Source organism: Leptidea sinapis, chromosome 3, assembly GCF_905404315.1.
Source record: "Leptidea sinapis chromosome 3, ilLepSina1.1, whole genome shotgun sequence".
NCBI classification, from domain to species: Eukaryota; Metazoa; Arthropoda; class Insecta; order Lepidoptera; family Pieridae; genus Leptidea; species Leptidea sinapis.
Window position 1 is genome coordinate 12446990 of NC_066267.1, and position 18894 is coordinate 12465883.

Below are 18894 nucleotides of genomic sequence, written 5' to 3' on the forward strand. Positions count from 1 at the left end.
ACAAGCTTCACTGACCTGTATTAATACAGCACATTTTTTGTGCCTGTTTAAAGCGCCACTCGCGAGTGTCCAGAAAACTAATTTTGACGTATAATACAAATGACTGCGAGAGAACCGTACAATATTCTTATTTTTGCATTTTGAATTAATTTCGGTCGTTTTCCGTGTTTTTTGTACTTCAGAAATTAACGTTATAAAGTACACAATTTTTTTTTGTAAATAGTTTTCCTATTGATGTTTGTTTAGCTGCGGTTGTGATCACTAGTTTTAGTACCGCAGACTCTCGCTACATGGCCAACAGCGCAAAAATGGCGAATATCAAACAGGCACAAAAGCACTTTGACAGCCGCCAGTCCAGTGGTATATAGTAGAGGTGAGTGACAAGCATAGACTTAGAATATATAGACAATAGAATATAATAGCGTATAAACAATCTGACAACCTAATAATGCGTGACCAATTTCGATTTATCTGTTAGTGGTTTGATATTCAAAGTGGGAGGCTCCTTCGCACAGGATGCTGGCTAGACTATGGGTACTAGAACGGCGCCTATTTCTGCCGTGAAACAGTAATGTGTAAAGATTATTGTGTTTCGGACTGAAGGGTGCCGTAGCATGTGAAATTACTGGGCAAATGCGACTTAACACCTTATGTCTCAAGGTGACGAGCGCAATTGTAGTGCGGCTCAGAATTTTTGAGGATTTTAAGAATACACAGCGGCACTGCATAGTACCTAATTGGCAGGGCGTATCAATTACCACAGCTGAACGCCTGCTCGTGTATATAACTCCAGTGTTTGTTTCCAGTGAACTCCTAAACTAATGAACGGATTTTAATAGGGATTACTTCATGGAGTGCAGTTTAGTCCAGCTTGAGAGATAGGATAGTTTTTATTTCGATTTGAGACCCAGAATTATTTTTATTCAATATTTGCTTTATATTGACATATTTTCTATGAGAGAATTTATTGACGCACTGTTTTACAGTTCTTCTGTGAAACAATTTCATTATAACATAAGGGAGCATATTTTACGAAATAATTCTTAAAATTATAAAATATTATAGACAAAATCATAAAAACAGTATTATCTTATTATTATAGGTCAGCTAGTTTTTTATTTATTTATTTATTTATTCAAGGTCCACCAATACACATGTCAATTCATAAAATTGTAACATAAAGTCCAAAAATCGTGTTTCTGCAAGTACAGGTGAACACATCACGCACATAAACATACAAACAATTTAGTTCATAATTAATATAAAAGTAAATTGAAGTCCTATAACGTTAACATGTCATAACAATATAAAAAGATTTTTTTTTCACCTTTTTTTTTATGGAATAGGAGGACAAACGAGCCTACGGGTCACCTGGTGTTAAGTGAGCGTTGCCGGCCTTTAAGGAAGGTGTACGCGCTTTTTTTGAAGGTACCCATGTCGTATAGTCCCGGAAACACCGCACAAGGAAGCTCATTCCACAGCTTTGTAGAACGTGGAAGAAAGCTCCTTGAAAACCGCACTGTGGAGGACCGCCACACATCCAGATGGTGGGGATGATATCCTAACTTGTGGCGTGTCGTGCGAAGGTGGAAGGTGGACTTCAATATAATCACTAAAATACAATATATTTTGTCAATGCGTTTTTTATTATAAATAAGGTCATTTATATTTTATTTTGATATCTTATTTGCATTTTATCTTACCTTTCAGATAATCCTTTGCAACCCCGTCTGCATCATAATCTACGCGGTCGTGTCGTGGTCTTTCTTTAAGGAGCGCATCACAGCCGAGGAGATGTTCCTCATCTCATTCTTTGACAAGCAGTACCTAGAGTATCAGCAGCGAGTCGGCACCGGTTTACCATTCATATCGGGATACGTGCCGGATGCTGATGGCTGGTAAACATTCCAGGACGCGCTCGGTAGCTCCTTATTTGATGTGGGTTCCATGGCTACAAGATGTAAGCTGCTCAATACGTTGCATAATACCATAATCTTTCTATGAATATATCAAGCAAAAATAATATAATTTTTTATTAAAATATTTAAAGCTGTTCACTAGAGCATTACGTGACAGACCAACGACGCCATGTTCTAGTGGGGATAGTGAATCGTGTCGTGTTTGATACAATCATAGGATGGTATGGCATTCTAGGAACCTTTTATATCAACAATTAAAATGGTGTTATATTGCATATGACAATTACAGTTGGACTGGAATCTACTAGAACAGTGGTCGGCAAATAAATAATAATATTTAGGTGTCGCACACATAACGCGAAGGTTGAAGTTGTGATTTATTCTCGACTTGATTGATTGGATATTTAATAGAAATTTTGTTATAGAATAATGGAACTAAATTACCCAACACTAGTGGTATATATTTATTACGTTCTAATAAAGGTAGGCATTGCCTATATGGAATGCACGCCCCTGATGTAGATCCGAAAAGGGAAATTATTAGATTAGAAAATATTAGATTATTCGCATATACAGGATGGTTTTTTGAGAAGGGCGGTGATGGCCAAGTCGGAAACTAAGACAATTAGAGAAAAGTCGTGAAAGGAGTCATGCCCTTGATTTATAAGAAAGTGAAACCAATAAATGCATATTTAGTTTTTTTTTTAATTTTTTGATCTTTTGACGGATATCGATCCGAATGATTTTTTTTTTCAATAAAAATTACATCCTGTATTATTGAACCAATGGACTCCGTTGCTGATAAGTATCCATCTTTTTCTGCTTATTTAGTACTACTTAGCATGTACTACTTATTTAGTCGAATAAAAAATTACTAAACGAGCAGATTTGGTTCCCATTTTTTTAATTGCTGTAATGTTCATAACTGGCTCTTTGGCTGATAAGTTTGACGACCACTGTACTAGAAGGATCATGATGAACAAAAACAAATAACAAAACCGGATATTTATAAAGATTTTTAACGTTTGTATTGTATATAGGTACCTATATGTTTACTCCATATTTGTATAAATGCTTTTTAACAAGTTATCGATCTATTAACTATAGTATTATTTATTATCTATGTTACATTATATATTTATTTTTTTGTGATAAATATATGTTTTTTGGGTCACGGACATAATTTGTAATATTTACAGTTTTTTCACATCTCATTTCTTTAAAATAAAATATTTTATAATTTACGCCCAGTATTTCATAATTATATAATGGGTGTTTTATGTACATTGCATGTCAAATTTCTTGACTTAAAGGTCTTAGCTACCAGGTCATAAAATACCAAAAAAAAACATGTCAAATTTCAGCACTGTTTAGTGTACCCAAGATTATATAACGGCATTACAGTGACAGTCAAGAGGTGCATAGACTATAGACTTTGACAGAACGCAGCACAGTACGTAGTGTTTCTATACTAACTGGAAATTATCTAATTGTTATAATATAATTTTAAACGTATTCAATTTTCTGAGCTTATGTTACTTAGTAACATTAAACGGCACAAGTCCAAACTCAATCCATTGTAGGCAATTTGAGAGTGACTTGATTGATCGATTCGTGCCAATAACAACGAAAAAATATATTTTGAAATACAGAGAAGTTTGTTGGATTAATGAGCTAGAACTTGAGCATTGTGTGTGGTTTCACGCAGGGCATTTTCGTATCCAATTTAAAACAAATTAAACATCGAAACAAAATAATGCTAAAGATTGTCATTACCTGTGGGAGGCTCCTTTGCACAGGATGCCGGCTAGATTATGGGTACCACAACGGCGCCTATTTCTGCCGTGAAGCAGTAATATGTAAACATTGTATTTCGGTCTGAAGGGCTCATTAGCTAGTCGAATTACTGGTCAAATGAGACAACATCTTATGCCTCAAGGTGACGAGGGCAGTTGTAGTGCTGCTCAGAATTTTTTGAGTTTTTCTAGAATCCTGAGCGCGCACTGCATTGTAACAGGCAGGGCGTATCAATTACCATCAGCTGAACGTCCTCCTCGTCTCGCCCCTTATTGTCATAAAAAAATATAACAAAAACAGGTTGCGGGTAACTTATATTAGGTTATATGTTGAGATAGATGATAGTCACACCTAGTCATATTATAGTAGCAGTCATTTGTGATGTTTGATGAATGGTAATTCTTATATCTAGGACTAGTAAAAAAATAAGGACTCCGTGTCACCTTACATAACAGTGTAGCTTCAAAACAAGCCGAATAACGTGTAAATACATAGCCCCACGCACACACTTACACTACTACAGGCCGATACACGGCCAGTATGAGAATCGTCATCGTCTGTGACAGATCAGTTTGGCTCTCAATAAAATATTTAAAAATGCCTTCGTGCGTTGTGAAAAAGTGTAAAAACGATACTATATAAGTATTTGTGGCCATATATGATTATTTAAGGGAGAAAAAATTGTGTAACTAGTATCTCACACACACTACTAATATTATAAATGTGAATGTTGGTATAACTAGTAAACGTGATTCGGCACACATTATAACCTTAAAACAATTTATGCCTATATTTTTATCCCGGTAAATGGACGACACAGACGAAGTCCCTGTCAAAAGCTTTAATTATGATATTTAGTTATTTTCCACTGCAGATAAATAGAACATTAATATGTCAAAATGGTGTTGCAGCTACAAAGCTTTCCTTGGTTTTCGAGCATCCAATGTTATGTATCCGTTTTGCTCTACTAAAAAAGCAACTTGCTGCGGAGAAATTGAACCACTTCCACTGGAAATATCTTTCTCTAAAAGAATTTTTCTGTGTTCGGACATAAACACACGCACATACCTAAACACACACATACATATACACACACACACACTTACATACACTTGCAAGGGTTATCAGAATACTTTTTTTTTCAAATATTATATTTTATAAAAAAAAATAGCTTAAGTAGGTAATCGGGGAGCCACAATACATCCACTCCCACTCAACACCTTAGGGAGGAGGGGATGGCTGAAAAAGAGCGCTGCATGGAAACATAAGTCCATGATTCCATGTCAGGTGAAGCGAGAAAGAAAAGAGAAGAATTTATTATTATTATTATGTATATGCTCTGGAAAATTAAATTAAAAATATGTTCTTTGAGTATATGTGGCAATTTATGATTGATGTTCTGATAAATTCTCATCACGATGCTGTGCTAAATGTTAATTTACTATAAAAATTAATGCCGTTAAGAACATCAATTGGTATGTTCGAATATAAAAACATACCAGTAATATAGTATTTTAATGCTTTTTGCCAGATGATATTTAACATTGGATGCACAGAATATGGTGGATATGCAAAACCATTTAATAGACTCGTTTTCGAACAAGAGACGGTATAGTATAAGGTGGATAAATTTAAAAACTAATTATTGTTAGCCAAAGTCACATTATTTTTAGAATAAAATTATAGATTACTGAAATTATTGTTGAGTTAAAAATCTTCAGAGGCAAATATTCATAGAACAAACACATATATATAATGGCGAAATTCTCTAATTAATGCACGGGTAGAGCTACTTAACCGTATAAATAAATAAATAAATAACCTAAATAAATCATTTCGGAACATCCTGTAAATAATCTAGTAGCTGCGTGCTAGCTGCGGACAAGTATGTCCCACGCTGCGCCGTATCAGTTCAGTAGGCCGATTCACGTATATTCTAACGATCCAAAAATCGTTGTAGTTCAGAAGTCGTCCTATTGAAACTTGGTCCAAAATTGGTATTCACGTACTGATTCGATAGGACAACAACCCAATAGGACTGAAACTCAGCGACTTATCGACGACTTGCGATAGGACATTGCCAGTCTAATTTTACTATTCCTTTATTTCCTACCTTATTCTTTTAAATATGTTTATTATGATATCAGAGTCTTTTGCTCAGTTCAGAAATTAATAGGCTGAAAATGAAAAGTCGTACCCAAATGGTTGTAATAAAAAAAAACCGCCGTACATCAAAGTCAAACTGGATGTTCGCCCAAGTGTAGGTAACTCTTTCACGTCTCGTTTTGTTCGCTTAAACAAAATGAGCTCGAAGATTGTAACCGTGCGTCAGCTTTAATTACATACTGAGCTATTTTAGTTTTTTCATAAAAGCTGTAATAAGTACCTACAATATTTAATAAATAATTAAGTAGGCATTTAATTAGTCCAATAACATAGGTAAAGGTAAATAAATACCTTCTCTCTTTATTCTATCTCTTCCATCCTGAGTAAGAGGAAAATAAATATGTTTTTGAATAACTCAACATCATTGAGTGGTTTCAGTCACCTGGCGCACTGCTCTAGACACTGCAGGTTGAGATACCTATTGAGATGAAATTACTCTGACCAACAATGGTTTAGTAAGATCCTGTAGCATAAAATGCTAGTGCTATTTATACCTATAATGTAAAAAAGCACATGTTTTTATAATTTATTTAATTAAAGTCTTAAATATAGTAAATATTTAGTCAGATAAGTAGGTACTTAGGTACCTACTAAGATCTTTCTTAGTAACTACCAACCTAAATAGGAAACTAAGTATAGTATTGCGCTCTCATGGAATCAGAGGAACGAGGTCTTCAATAAGACCAAGGACAAATCCTTGGTAAAGCGAAATGATTTCACGAACTCCGTATCTGTTATTTCGAAAGCAAAATATTTGTTGATCCTCATATTATTTCGGCGTCGACGTTCTCTTCGCCGGTCTTCCCTTTCGGAAAGATCCAAAAGTAGCCAAGGCAAGCTGATATTCATGTTTATGAAAAAACTTTCACCAGCCAACAACTGCAAATTACTAACTTCAGTTCTGCGATTTCTCAGACGTTCGATTTGACATTAAATCGTTTGTAACCAATTGTAAAAAGATAGCAGAACATCACTGACACAACGATTGAAGTCCGTCTAGATGACGTGAATACGCTTTAGCGATTTTTGGATAGGATCGTTTCTCGAACGTGCGATTTAAATCACGTGAATACGAATCGTAGGTGAACGACAGATATCGCTCATGTAAAATTACGTGAATCGGGCCGCAGAATTCAAATAAGTGTGATTAAAATTTAGATTTTTCAAGTATATAATTTCTTTCAATTACTTTCAGTTATACATATCTTTTCTTACGGGAAAGTAGTTGTACCCGCGTGTTCATTAATTAACGTGGCCATAATACTTCCACGCTGTACAGTTGTATGTTGTAAAAAAGTAGGATATTAAAAAATTGGAACATAAAAATTCCACATAAATTTTTATGGTGGCTGAATCTTTTTTATTAAAGAAATTGCTAATCTGTATAAAGTAAGACTACTTAAATATTTGGTTTTCCATCAGCCAGATTCTTTGAATGCTTATTGTGCAATTATAATTTACTCATGTAACATGTAAATTATACACCAAGTGTTTTATGTATGTTTGTATATTTTTAAGTTTTATATATATGCTGTAACTAAATAGCTTAGTGTGTCTAATCATTGTTTGTTACTTGTGGTAACATAGTTTAATACATTTATTATAGTTTAACCGATACAGCTGTAGCGTGCCTTAGTCATGCGCGGTGATGTGGGATTGTGAGATAATTGTTACGTAAGAGGATGATCTGAAGAGTCAGAGTGTCGGGCAGATATTACGATATAGTTAATACGTGTTACTGCTACAATGTTAAAGATGTTATGTAAGTACCTGGACGACCGAGCCTTGCTCGGATTTTTAAGAATGTACAAAACTTGAATAAAAGAAAAACTAATAGGACATCTGGATTCGAATTGGGGTCTTCTGCATTATAGTCTAGCTAGTATAGTCTTGTATAAAGTGGCAAAATTTACCTTTGTATTCTAATGTTATTGAAGCTGTTTCTCATTAAAACACGGATAAAACTACATTACAAACTACCTGTATACTAAATTTCATTAAAGTTGGAGCCGTGTCTGAGATTCAGATTATATATTTATATACAAGAATTGCTCGTTTAAAGATATAAGATTGATGTGAAAGAAATGACTGTCTTCGTTTTTTTAGCATTCCGATATGCACTGTGACCACTGTACAGTGTGACGTCAATTTAGTATACTGTGAAACCGTTCCTTTATAGCCAGTTAGACTGGTTACTATTTAAAACCGAACGCAAATCCCGTATACTGTCAGCCGTATTTTTTGACGCAGCATTCAAATGAGTGCATTAAAGTTTTCTAGTTCAATAAAAAAAACAACTGTTGTTGGAGTCAAATTAAAAATATTTGAATTAATATTAATTGAAAATTGAATTTATAATAACTATAATAAAAGTAAGTAGCTTTTCATTAAAAGGAATATGTTTTTCATTACTTAACTTATATCAATTTTGTATGTAAGTTAATGTGCAGAAGGTATGTAGGGTAATATTTAGGAGTTTAAAAAATTATTATTGATTACTACAACCAAATAAAATGCACTCGAGTGGTTTTGACTGATCACGTGATCAAAGTACTGCCAGTACCTTACCTCGTAAACGCCAGTGCTCACAGTAAAATATGGCGACGATTGACGTCATATACATATTTCCCTAGGGTATTGCGGCAGCATACTGGAAGTTAATTACGGAACGAATTTTTCTACAGTGATAGCACTGCAGTGCTCGTTGTGCATATCGGAAAATACCCTAAGTTTTTCACCTGTGTGTCCGACAATAACAGTCAGCAATGACTACGGACTGACAGAGTGGAGCGGCCTGCTGGGCCCGTCACATAGCTAAGGCGCGGTACATCAGTTTAGGTCATAGTACTCAATACAATCAATTGTCATATTCATTTCATCTCTAGCCTCAGTCAAGGATTTTAAATATGTTTAGATAAACGGAATATTTTAAAAATATCTATGAATATTTTAAGATGTTTGTCAATTGGAAATATAATTTCAAAGTCTTAAAACTACAGAGGCCACAGAATGTGACTGTTTTTTATAGTTCCTCAGAACTGAGAAGGAACATGTCATAAAGGAATGTATCCATTGCACTTTGCACTATTTTTGTCTATGTTTTATATCCTTAACATTAAGATCTACTTTTTGTTTGCTGAAAAAGTGTGATTGCTGAAATTAAATGAAGCAATATAGGAACTTAAACAGTATTTTTATTTTATTAAAAAGGAAAACAACATTCCTAGTAACTAGTTAAAAACTGCTTATTTATAACATTAGTTGTGCATTGCCTCCGACCGAATTCATTCACCATTCGCTAAATTTGTAGTCTTGTAAGGGTGTTCATACACGTACTACACAACCACACCACATAGCAGCGACAGAAAGTGGTGAAGTAGTGGTTGGGTGGGAATAATGTCCCTGCAGCTTTTTGCAGTTTAGTTGTCGCTAGTTGTTGCAATGTGGTTATGTTCCACGTCCTGTGCTGATACAGTACGACTCCGGCTTTCGTAGAGGAAACACGCCTTGACTGAACGAAGTCATGGAATTCAAATTCAAATATTTTTATTCAAAATAGGATGTGAAATCACTAATTGAAAGTCAAAAAAAACTACCACCCATTCCAAAGTGAATGCCTCAGGCCTGAGAAGAATGGGCGCAACAAACTCAGCGGGCTTTTTTTTTTCATCAAAAATATGTTTTACAATTAAAGTAACATTTACAAAGTAACATTGTACAATTAAACTTATTATTTAATAGCCTGAGGGCGGTCGCTCCATTCCCAATCTGTGGTATCATTAAGAAAGTCATTTATGTTATAGTAACCTTTACCACACAAACGTTTTTTAACAATTCTTTTGAATAACGTAACACCTTTGTTTTGAACATTTTCTGGGATCTTGTTGTAAAAGCATATACATCGCCCCACAAAAGACTTACTAACTCGACTAAGCCGAGTAGTAGGCATCATCAGTTTATGTCTGTTCCTGGTGTTAACATTATGGTTATGACAGTTTCTGGCAAATTCACTTATGTGCCTATGAACATACATTACATTATCAAGAATATATTGAATAGCAACAGTCAAGATGTTAATTTCTTTGTATTTTGCTCTCAATGATTCTCTAGGACCTAGGTTATAAATAGCGCGAATAGCCCTCTTCTGCAGCACAAATATTGTATTAATATCGGCAGCGTTGCCCCATAGCAATATACCATAAGACATAATACTATGGAAATAACTAAAGTATACTAGTCGCGCCGTATCTTTGTCAGTTAATTGTCAAATTTTTTTAACCGCGTATGCTGCAGAACTAATTCTGTTCGCCAATCCTTCAATATGGGGGCCCCATTGTAATTTGAAATCTAGAGTTATGCCAAGAAATATAGCAGATTCCACCGGTTCTATCACCTCTCCGTTTAACAAAACATTTGCATTTACATTTTTGACATTTGGTACGGTTATTTTAATGAATTTAGTTTTCTTGCTATTTAACAATAGGTTATTAGCGCTAAACCAGTACACGATGTCAGATAAAATATCGTTCACTTCGTCATACATGGCTTGGTTTCTTTTCACTTTAAAAATCAGTGAGGTGTCGTCCGCAAACAATACTACCTTATGTTTTTTCTCTATAAGATTAGGAAGATCATTTATATAGATAAGGAAGAGGAACGGTCCAAGAATAGACCCTTGTGGTACCCCCATACTGAGAGGAGTCCCAGGAGATCTCCTGCCATTCACGTCGACCCTCTGAATTCTATTGTTTAGATATGAAGTCAGAAGATCGAGCGAAGTTCCTTTTATGCCATAGTGGTATAGCTTCCTGACCAGCGTTGAATGTTGAACACAATCAAAAGCCTTAGATTGAAAAGGAAACGTTGTTGCTATTCTTGTTATGGATGTTAGAATTATTAATGAATGGGGGGCGAGCTTAGGCGTGCGCGTCGCGCAATATAGTTGCGTCGACGCGTTCATGTTTTTGCGGATGATTGCGATTTGGTCGGTATCACCCAGGTGGTCGATAATGACTGGAAGGAATAAAAGGCGTTTAATTTCTAAAATATGATTCCTTTAGAATTCTTTTTGATGTCATTTCTAATCTACTAGATACTACTATCACTTCGGAAACAAATGGCGCTCTGACAGAGAAGAAGCGGCGCAAGAAGCTCTCCCAGAATTGTTTATTTGCTGTCTTAATAAAATATATATATTGTACTATCATTGCTATTGCTATAAAATAATCATACTCTAGTCCCAGGCTGCCCGATCACTTAGGTATTCAGCTGTGGAGTAGTAGGAGTTACGACAGTTATACTATTCAATTTCAATACAAGATATGCGCCCGACCACGTGTTGTGGTACGTGTGAGAAATACCCAGATATTTAGCTGTGGAGCAGTAGAATATACGACACTATACAATTATACTATTAAATTTCAATACAAAATATACGTCCGACCACGTATTGTGGTACGTGTGAGAACACCCTAAAATGTTTGTAGTTAGAAATTGTCAACGATGCGTTAAGCGAGAATCTTATTTACGTTTTGTTTGTGTTAAATAAGTGAAGGGTGGCTTAACAAAAATTCTTTATGCAATTGTCCATTATATATCATTTAATTTTCAAAATTTGCTCTGACTCAGCGACCCCACGTCAAAGTCAAATAAACTTTTTTTAATTAGGCTTAAATATTCGGAAAAATCTAATCTCTATTCAATCAATAGAGTATTTTATATTGGTTGTAATATACAAATAAAAAATAGTTTGTAAGGTGTTGCATCCAATATATGAATAGCGTTAATTAAAAGCGTTTTAAATATCAAATACTCCACAAGAAGCTATAAAGAATAAACTGTATTTAAATATAAATTATCGTATATTGGATGCTTTAAACTTAAGAGCTTGAATTCATTGTTTGTGTAAGGATGCTTCGTGAACACGGTGTTCGTGATTACTAATTAGCAATCGCATCCAACAACTACACTAATTTTTTAACTATTCGTGGGTAACACTGAAAATGTTTAGAACTATTGTTGCTAGTTAGAAACATTGCTTACGAAAACTTTTGAATTTCAATTTTAGAACTCTTTGGTAAACTGATGTAGATTTGCCGCCAATGCAATATACATACTTGCATTGGCTAATCTAAAACTCTTGTTACACGTGAAATTGAACCTAACGCGAGAAAATTTTCGGTCAATGATTTATTATAACTCGTTGTGGGCTTTTTTTATGGAATAGGAGGACAAACGAGCGTACGGGTCACCTGGTGTTGAGTGATCGCCGCCGCCCACAATCTCTTGCAACACCAGAGGAATCACAGGAGCATTGCCGGCCTTTAAGGAAGGTAAAAGGCTTATTCAACAACAAAGCTATGATAGGCTGCGATTAGCATTTCTTAATGAAGCCGAGTTTAACGAGTTTAAGCGTGGACGTACCAATCTCAATGATGATCCGCGTGAGGGACGTCCTTTAACAGCGACTACTGAAGATAGCATGATAGAGGAAGATAAGAGAGTGACCTATCAGCACATACGGGCAAATGCCTAGGGCATTGGTATGAGTCAAGTTCAAAAAATATTACACGAACATTTAGGCGTCAGGAAGCTTTATACCAGATGGATTACCCATACTTTAACCGACGACCAGAATTGGTTTGGCCATTATTCACACACAATTTGTTATTTTTTAAATCAAGAATCAGCTGACGTCCATTGTTCTTTGGTCACCGCTGTCTGTGGACTTGATGTGTAATGATTTCTATGCGTTTTGAATAAATAATGTAGCTGTACCTAATTTGAATGTTTTGATGTCAGTTTTACAATTGTGAACAAATCAATAAAATATATTAAATGTGGTTTTTGTTTTATTTGTTCAATGATGATGGCTTTCATAAATGAAAATCTTTTATCTTATATTAGAAGAGGCAAAATGATTGCGAAACTGAAGTGGCAGTGGGCAGGGTACATAGCTCGATGGGCAGATGGCCGTTGGGACAGTAAAGTCCTCGAATGACGACCACATACCGGAAGACGTAGTGTTGGTAGGCCCCCCACAAGATGAACCGACGATCTGGTCAAGATCGCCGGAATAGGTTGGATGAGGGCAGTGCAGGACCGATCGTCATGGCGATCTGTGGGGGCGGCCTTTGTCCAGAGTGGACGTCTGCCGACTGAAATGATGAAGAAGAGGCAAACGGGAAGAAGTTTACGTAATGGTAAGTGATGAATGTGTCTCCGGACTTTGCGGTGAATGTTCGAAGTAGTAATACTGCAGTCGGTAATTGATTCCATAAAGTGACTGCAAAGCAAAAAGTTTCTAGAATAAGGCGGGTATGTAGAATCCTGAACATCACAATGATGCGGGTGGCATTTCACATTTTGAAATTATGTCCGATGGCTGAATTCGGCTGCTGGTATCGACTTGAATAACTCTGAACACTCCCAGTGATATGTGCGGTAGAAGATGCAGACAGACCCCACATCTCGTTGCAGGCGTCTCGCCTTACTGAGTGAGAACAACAAGCTTTTTAGAGGCCAATTTGGTTGAGTCATTTCGAATCGAGGGGATGACCGATGTACAAGAATGTATGTACGACCACTATGGCTAATAAACTAAGGCAATTTATAATGTTTTGGAAGATGTTGATTCGCCGAATTCTGTCACAAATTCAAAATTCATATTCAAATATTTTTATTCAAAATAGGATATGACATCACTTATTGAAAGTCAGAAACTACCACCCATTCAAAAAGAATGCCTCAGTCCTGACGAGATTCAGTAACACGTCGAATTGATTAAATACAAATCTTACTAACTATATTTTGATTCCGTTTATTGAAAATAGTAATTAGAGCCATTCATCTAAAATGCTTAACACTCGTCATATTATAGCTTCACACTCGTCTAGTTATAACTAGACCAACAGAACACAAGCAAAGTAGTAATCGTACCACAATGTTATGTCAATCAAGGCTGTGTTTAAAGTGTTTTAGTAAATACTACTACAATCAAAGGTTACTTTGTTAAGAGTTTGTATGAGTGAGTTGTCAAGCGTTGTTGGAGCTGAGCGTGGACTGTAGATATGGGTGCCGTGTTCATATTGTTGTTGGAGTCGCTGCCTGGTAATGTTGACATAATTGTTTTGGAATAGGAAGAAAAAGAAGTATCTGATGGTGAGTGATCATCGCCGCCCGTGTTCAGCCCGTTATTGTGTTTGTAGCTTGCCCCGGAAAAATTTAATGGATTTAAATATTATAAGAGTAGGGTCTTTGCGACGGTTAGCGACCAGTTAGCAGGGTTGCCTAATAAATGTTGTCTAGACGTAACTAAGTATATTATATCAATGTAAGCTTGTCTTAAATATAGTCAAATTGTGATATAAGTAGAACATAAAATATAGTAGGTAGGTACTTTTATCATTCTAAGCGTTTATCCATAAATAATGACAAAATGCTGAAAAAGTGAAAATATACCCAAAACTTCGTTTGACGAGCACTCTTATCAATTTATGACCAGCAGTGAGCTGGTTGGCGACCGCTATTTTGTAAAGAAAATTATGCCAATAAGACAGTATATAATAATATTATGTAGATATGATTATTATTGTATCGCACCTCTTGACTCTTCCCACAAGCCGATCTTTTATCATGGACCTTGGGATGTGATACACTCCGCAATGTTTCTCTAATTCCCTTCTCTTCTTCCCGATTTCATCGACAACAGTTTTCTGGCCTTCTTCAGTATACTGGACAGTCTGTTCCCTTTTTGAAGTGCGGCGTTGAGCACTTTTCTTGGGAGGGAAAAAATTTTTTAACTCGCATCAGGACACGTGACCTGATCGATAATTCGTAAGATAGTAGTTGAAATTATGGATAAAAGATTTATACTTCTAAATAATTATATAGTTCGGATATTTCAACTTAATGATCATACGGTCATTGGTCCAGTGGTTGAATCATTGTGATTGCGAAGGCGAAACACCGCGAGGTCGAGGAATCGAAATCTTTTTATAGTTTAATTATTTGTTTTTTAGGCTTTGTCATTAGCGAAACCTCTCTTAAGGCGATAGTTATACTTGTATTTCTTCGTTATTTATTATTTTGTTTAAATTTATCTTTTTATTTTTTTTTCTTATTTCAGCTGCCATAAACCTATTGTACCAGTTGTAGAGATTGGCGATGATGATGCTGGTAATGAAGATGGTGAAAGAGTCGTTGAAATTTTTGATGAAAGTTGATTTTTCTGAGAGCTATAAACTTTTTAATGTAAAATAATTGTAATAACTGTTGTAGTAGTTCTGTGTATGGTAGGGCAATAAATAAATATTTTATTTAACCACATAAATGCTTGTAGTTATTTGTATATGATAAATAAAACAATTCGTGCGAAGCTATTGCCTAACCATTCCAAAATATTCAAAAATGCACAACGTTAATATTCAAGTCAACGTCATTATTTTTTTAGTTTGGTGCTAGATATTGAAAAAATCTAGGTCACAAATCTACATCATTCCTATATAGGCTGTCAGTTTTTTTTAAAGTTATCTAATCCTTTAACTCTGAAAGAGCGGCGTCATTACAGCACGAATCTATCATAAATCACATTTTTTGCTTTCAATAACCAAGCTTGTTTATCTAGCATCCCGTAACATGAACCGCATAATGATACCGCGACTATTATAATAAACGCTAGTGGATATAGCGTCTTAGGTGGCCGGCGCTGGGTTTGGCGCCTAAACAACTCAGCAGGTGGCTTCTGCAGGCGCGCGGGACGTATTGGCATATTAGAGGTTAACCTCTGAATTGAACGCTCAAAGCTTAGTGGCGAAGTTCTTCTGATCTAACATTGTACTGAAAGTCATTTTCGAATTTGTTGTAACAAGATTTCGAAATAATAATTTGCAATATCTTAGTGAGGGCATTGAAGATTTAACTGTGTTTTGAAGTTCGCATTTGTCTCTTTCAGGTTTGCAAGATGCTCTGAACTATTCTGTGTTTCATTCATATAATACCACTGTTGGAGAATGCGATACGCTGACATCAAAACTTTTATGGCAGAATGTACAAGATAATTACAATTTAGATGATATTATATTGAAAGAAAATTCTGATAACAAATTAACAAGTCTATCTTATCTAGAAAATATTTCGAATTTTAAAAATGCAAGTCTAAAAATGAAGAAGCCTATCAAATTTGATGGATTAGTGGCTATATTTGAAACCCAAACGACGATAACTGCGCAAACATGCGAAGGAGTTCTGCTGTCAGCTCATTGGGTACTTACTGAAGTCTCTTGCGTTGTTTTGTTAGCAAATTATTACAGCAATGTGTAAGTTGTACTTAACTTATTTAAATTTAGTATTTTAATATTATAATGATTAATAATATACTATATATACACTTTTTTTAATTGATGTGTAGGTATAGAGCTTGGTGCCATCAGTAGGTAGTCCAAGACAGTATCACAGACATAAGACACCACTTGCAAACGACATATTTTGTGCTTTATTCCAATAATATTTAATTCGGCCTCATATGGAGTTCCGATCTCAACTCTAGGTGGGGGCTCCCCAGTACCAGTACCAGCACCTTTCATTTCACTGCATTCAACAATGATCAAATCATCTCCTATTGGATTGATTCTTTGGCCTGGTATGGCATGTGGAGTTCTCTTTGCATGTTCTACCGCATTTAGCACGGGGACTATTCAGAGGACTTGTTCAGGTTTCTACCAGCTGCTGAATTCCACCAACAGATAATAAAGCAAAATACGAAATTCCACCCACATAATGTTGACATCAGGCGTTTCACACCCGCGCGTTTATATCATATAAAAATACGAAATTCCGTCTAGAATCATGTTGACGTCTCGCGTTTGCTACACAACCACTTAATAGAGTAGTTTGCCGGCTGGTGTATTCATGGGCCGCTACGATTACAGGACCTTCAAATTCAGAACTCAATGGCCGGCAACACATATCTTAGCCTCTGGTATCGCTGATGTCCAATGTCGTTGGGCAGCGGGTTATTTATTTTCCATCAGGCGAGGAACTTGCACTTTTGCCGAATATAATATACCTACTTATAAAGGTCTCATATTAGGTCCAGATTTAAGTTTTATGGTTACTTCTGTTTTCTGTATCTTCTTCTGAAGACGGAGAGGGACTGGATGTATCTTTGGACAGAAGATGTCCAGGAATTACAAGTTTTGTTATTTTGACTTAAATACCATTATTGTTGTTTAGAATTTTTAATAGGCTAATCAACTAGGACTTATGTTGGACTACCTTACCATAAAATACTTAGGTACATCAACACGCAGCTCTATCATATTTCTGGTACCCAAGAGTTTAATATTTCGGAAATATTCATTTTTGACATTACATTAAGTTTAAAAAAATATATTATTCAAACAAAACAAATCTTATAACTATATTTACAATACAAATACTACGACTATATAAAATTAAAAATATCATTACGTGGAAGCGTACCAAGAATACTGGCAACATTACCGCGGTGGATAGCAAGGCTGATCCGTTGGGCTTCGCCTTTGGGCCAAGTGTCTCGACACCAAACGGCACAAAGATGTATGACTCACAGAGACCAACATATATATATCACATAATAGTTAGTGGTCATCGACTTCCTTCAAAAATATGTTGTTTGTGCTTCCACTATTATCATGACCAGGTATGTATGTAGCCTGCCAACAAACCTGTTTTTTCTCATATACCATTATAAGCTATATTACTTAGAATATCAAGAGAGCCGCGAAACACGCTTAAATAAATTTTCTCGACAGAAAAATAGGTACTTCTAAGAATACCTCAACGTAACTTTCTTTATCTATGCAGATAGGTACTACCTGTTTTACCTACCACTATCACCGTTTTAATTTAAATTTAAATTTATACCACTCTTTATAAAGTTACATTGTCATTAACTTTATTCTATTATGATATACCTAACAAATGAAAAATGAAAAATACGGTGCTTACGTAAATTACCTACTATTTGACGTATTGTGTGGGGTTGCCAACTCATTGTCGGTCAAAAATAGTAGTTCTAAAATTGATTCCCACAAAAATTGTCAATAACGAAAGGTGTAAAAAAAAAATATAGCACATTCCAAAATAGTTACCTACTTTATTGTATTCTCTGTATCTTTTTCTGAAGACGGAGACGGACTAGATAGGACTAATCAACTAGGACTTATGTTGGACTACCTTACCATAAAATACTTAGGTACATATTACTCATTTGCCGCAGGACCCTGGACAGCAACAATGTGTACACTATAGTTATCAATTCAACAAACCCGTTGATGGCTGGTTCAGTTCATAATGTGACCGCTATTGTAATAAATACACCAACCAATACATTAAACAATAAACTCGAAGAGACTCCAAGCTTAGCTTTGATGAAAATAGAACCAGGGACAGAAGTCAGGCCTGCTGTACTGTATCCAAATAGAGTCGAAGAAGGCTTAGATGTTGTCGTCTTTGGTTGGTCTGTGAAAAAGGTAAAGTATTTATTAAAAAACCGATACACATAATTAATCTTAATTCACGAACATGAATTTATTAAAAAATAAATAATTTATATGAGACTAGTGGACCCGACAGACGTTGTCACACGTTGTACACACGTCTTAAATTTGAAAAATCGGTGCAGCCGTTAGGAGGAGTTCACCAACATACACATGAGCAGGAGCATTATATTATATGGACGGAATTGAGAATCTAAACCAATCTCATATTCACTGGAACACACAAAAAAACATCAAAGCCGTGTAGGAGGTTGTTCAATTGTGAATCTAAACCATTCTCGAATCCACCTGAAGATACACAGAAAGTTTTATTAAAATCGGTCCAGCCGTTCAGGAGGAGTTCAGTTACAACAGACCCACAAACGCATACTACGTATCAAGTCATAGCTTATCGCGTCTTCCTTAATGTGCACTGAGCACTAATCATATTTAAAGCGACAGAGTCAAAACAATTCACCAGGCTAGCGATATAG

General features: G+C 35.5%; 1 protein-coding gene across 4 annotated transcripts in view; it reads left to right on the forward strand.

Annotated features, from left to right (window-relative positions):
• LOC126979570 (protein-S-isoprenylcysteine O-methyltransferase) overlaps positions 1-18894 on the forward strand; it is a 29996-nt gene that overhangs the window by 2649 nt on the left and 8453 nt on the right. For 3 of the 4 annotated variants that reach the window (XM_050828940.1, XM_050828941.1, XM_050828939.1), the window contains exon 5: positions 1711-9068. In XM_050828940.1, coding sequence (XP_050684897.1) covers positions 1711-1902 — 192 coding nt within the window. In that variant the 3' untranslated portion in view covers positions 1903-9068. Of the gene's footprint in view, positions 1-1710; positions 9069-18894 lie in introns of those variants that run through there. The other variant, XR_007732843.1, reaches the window with a different exon arrangement.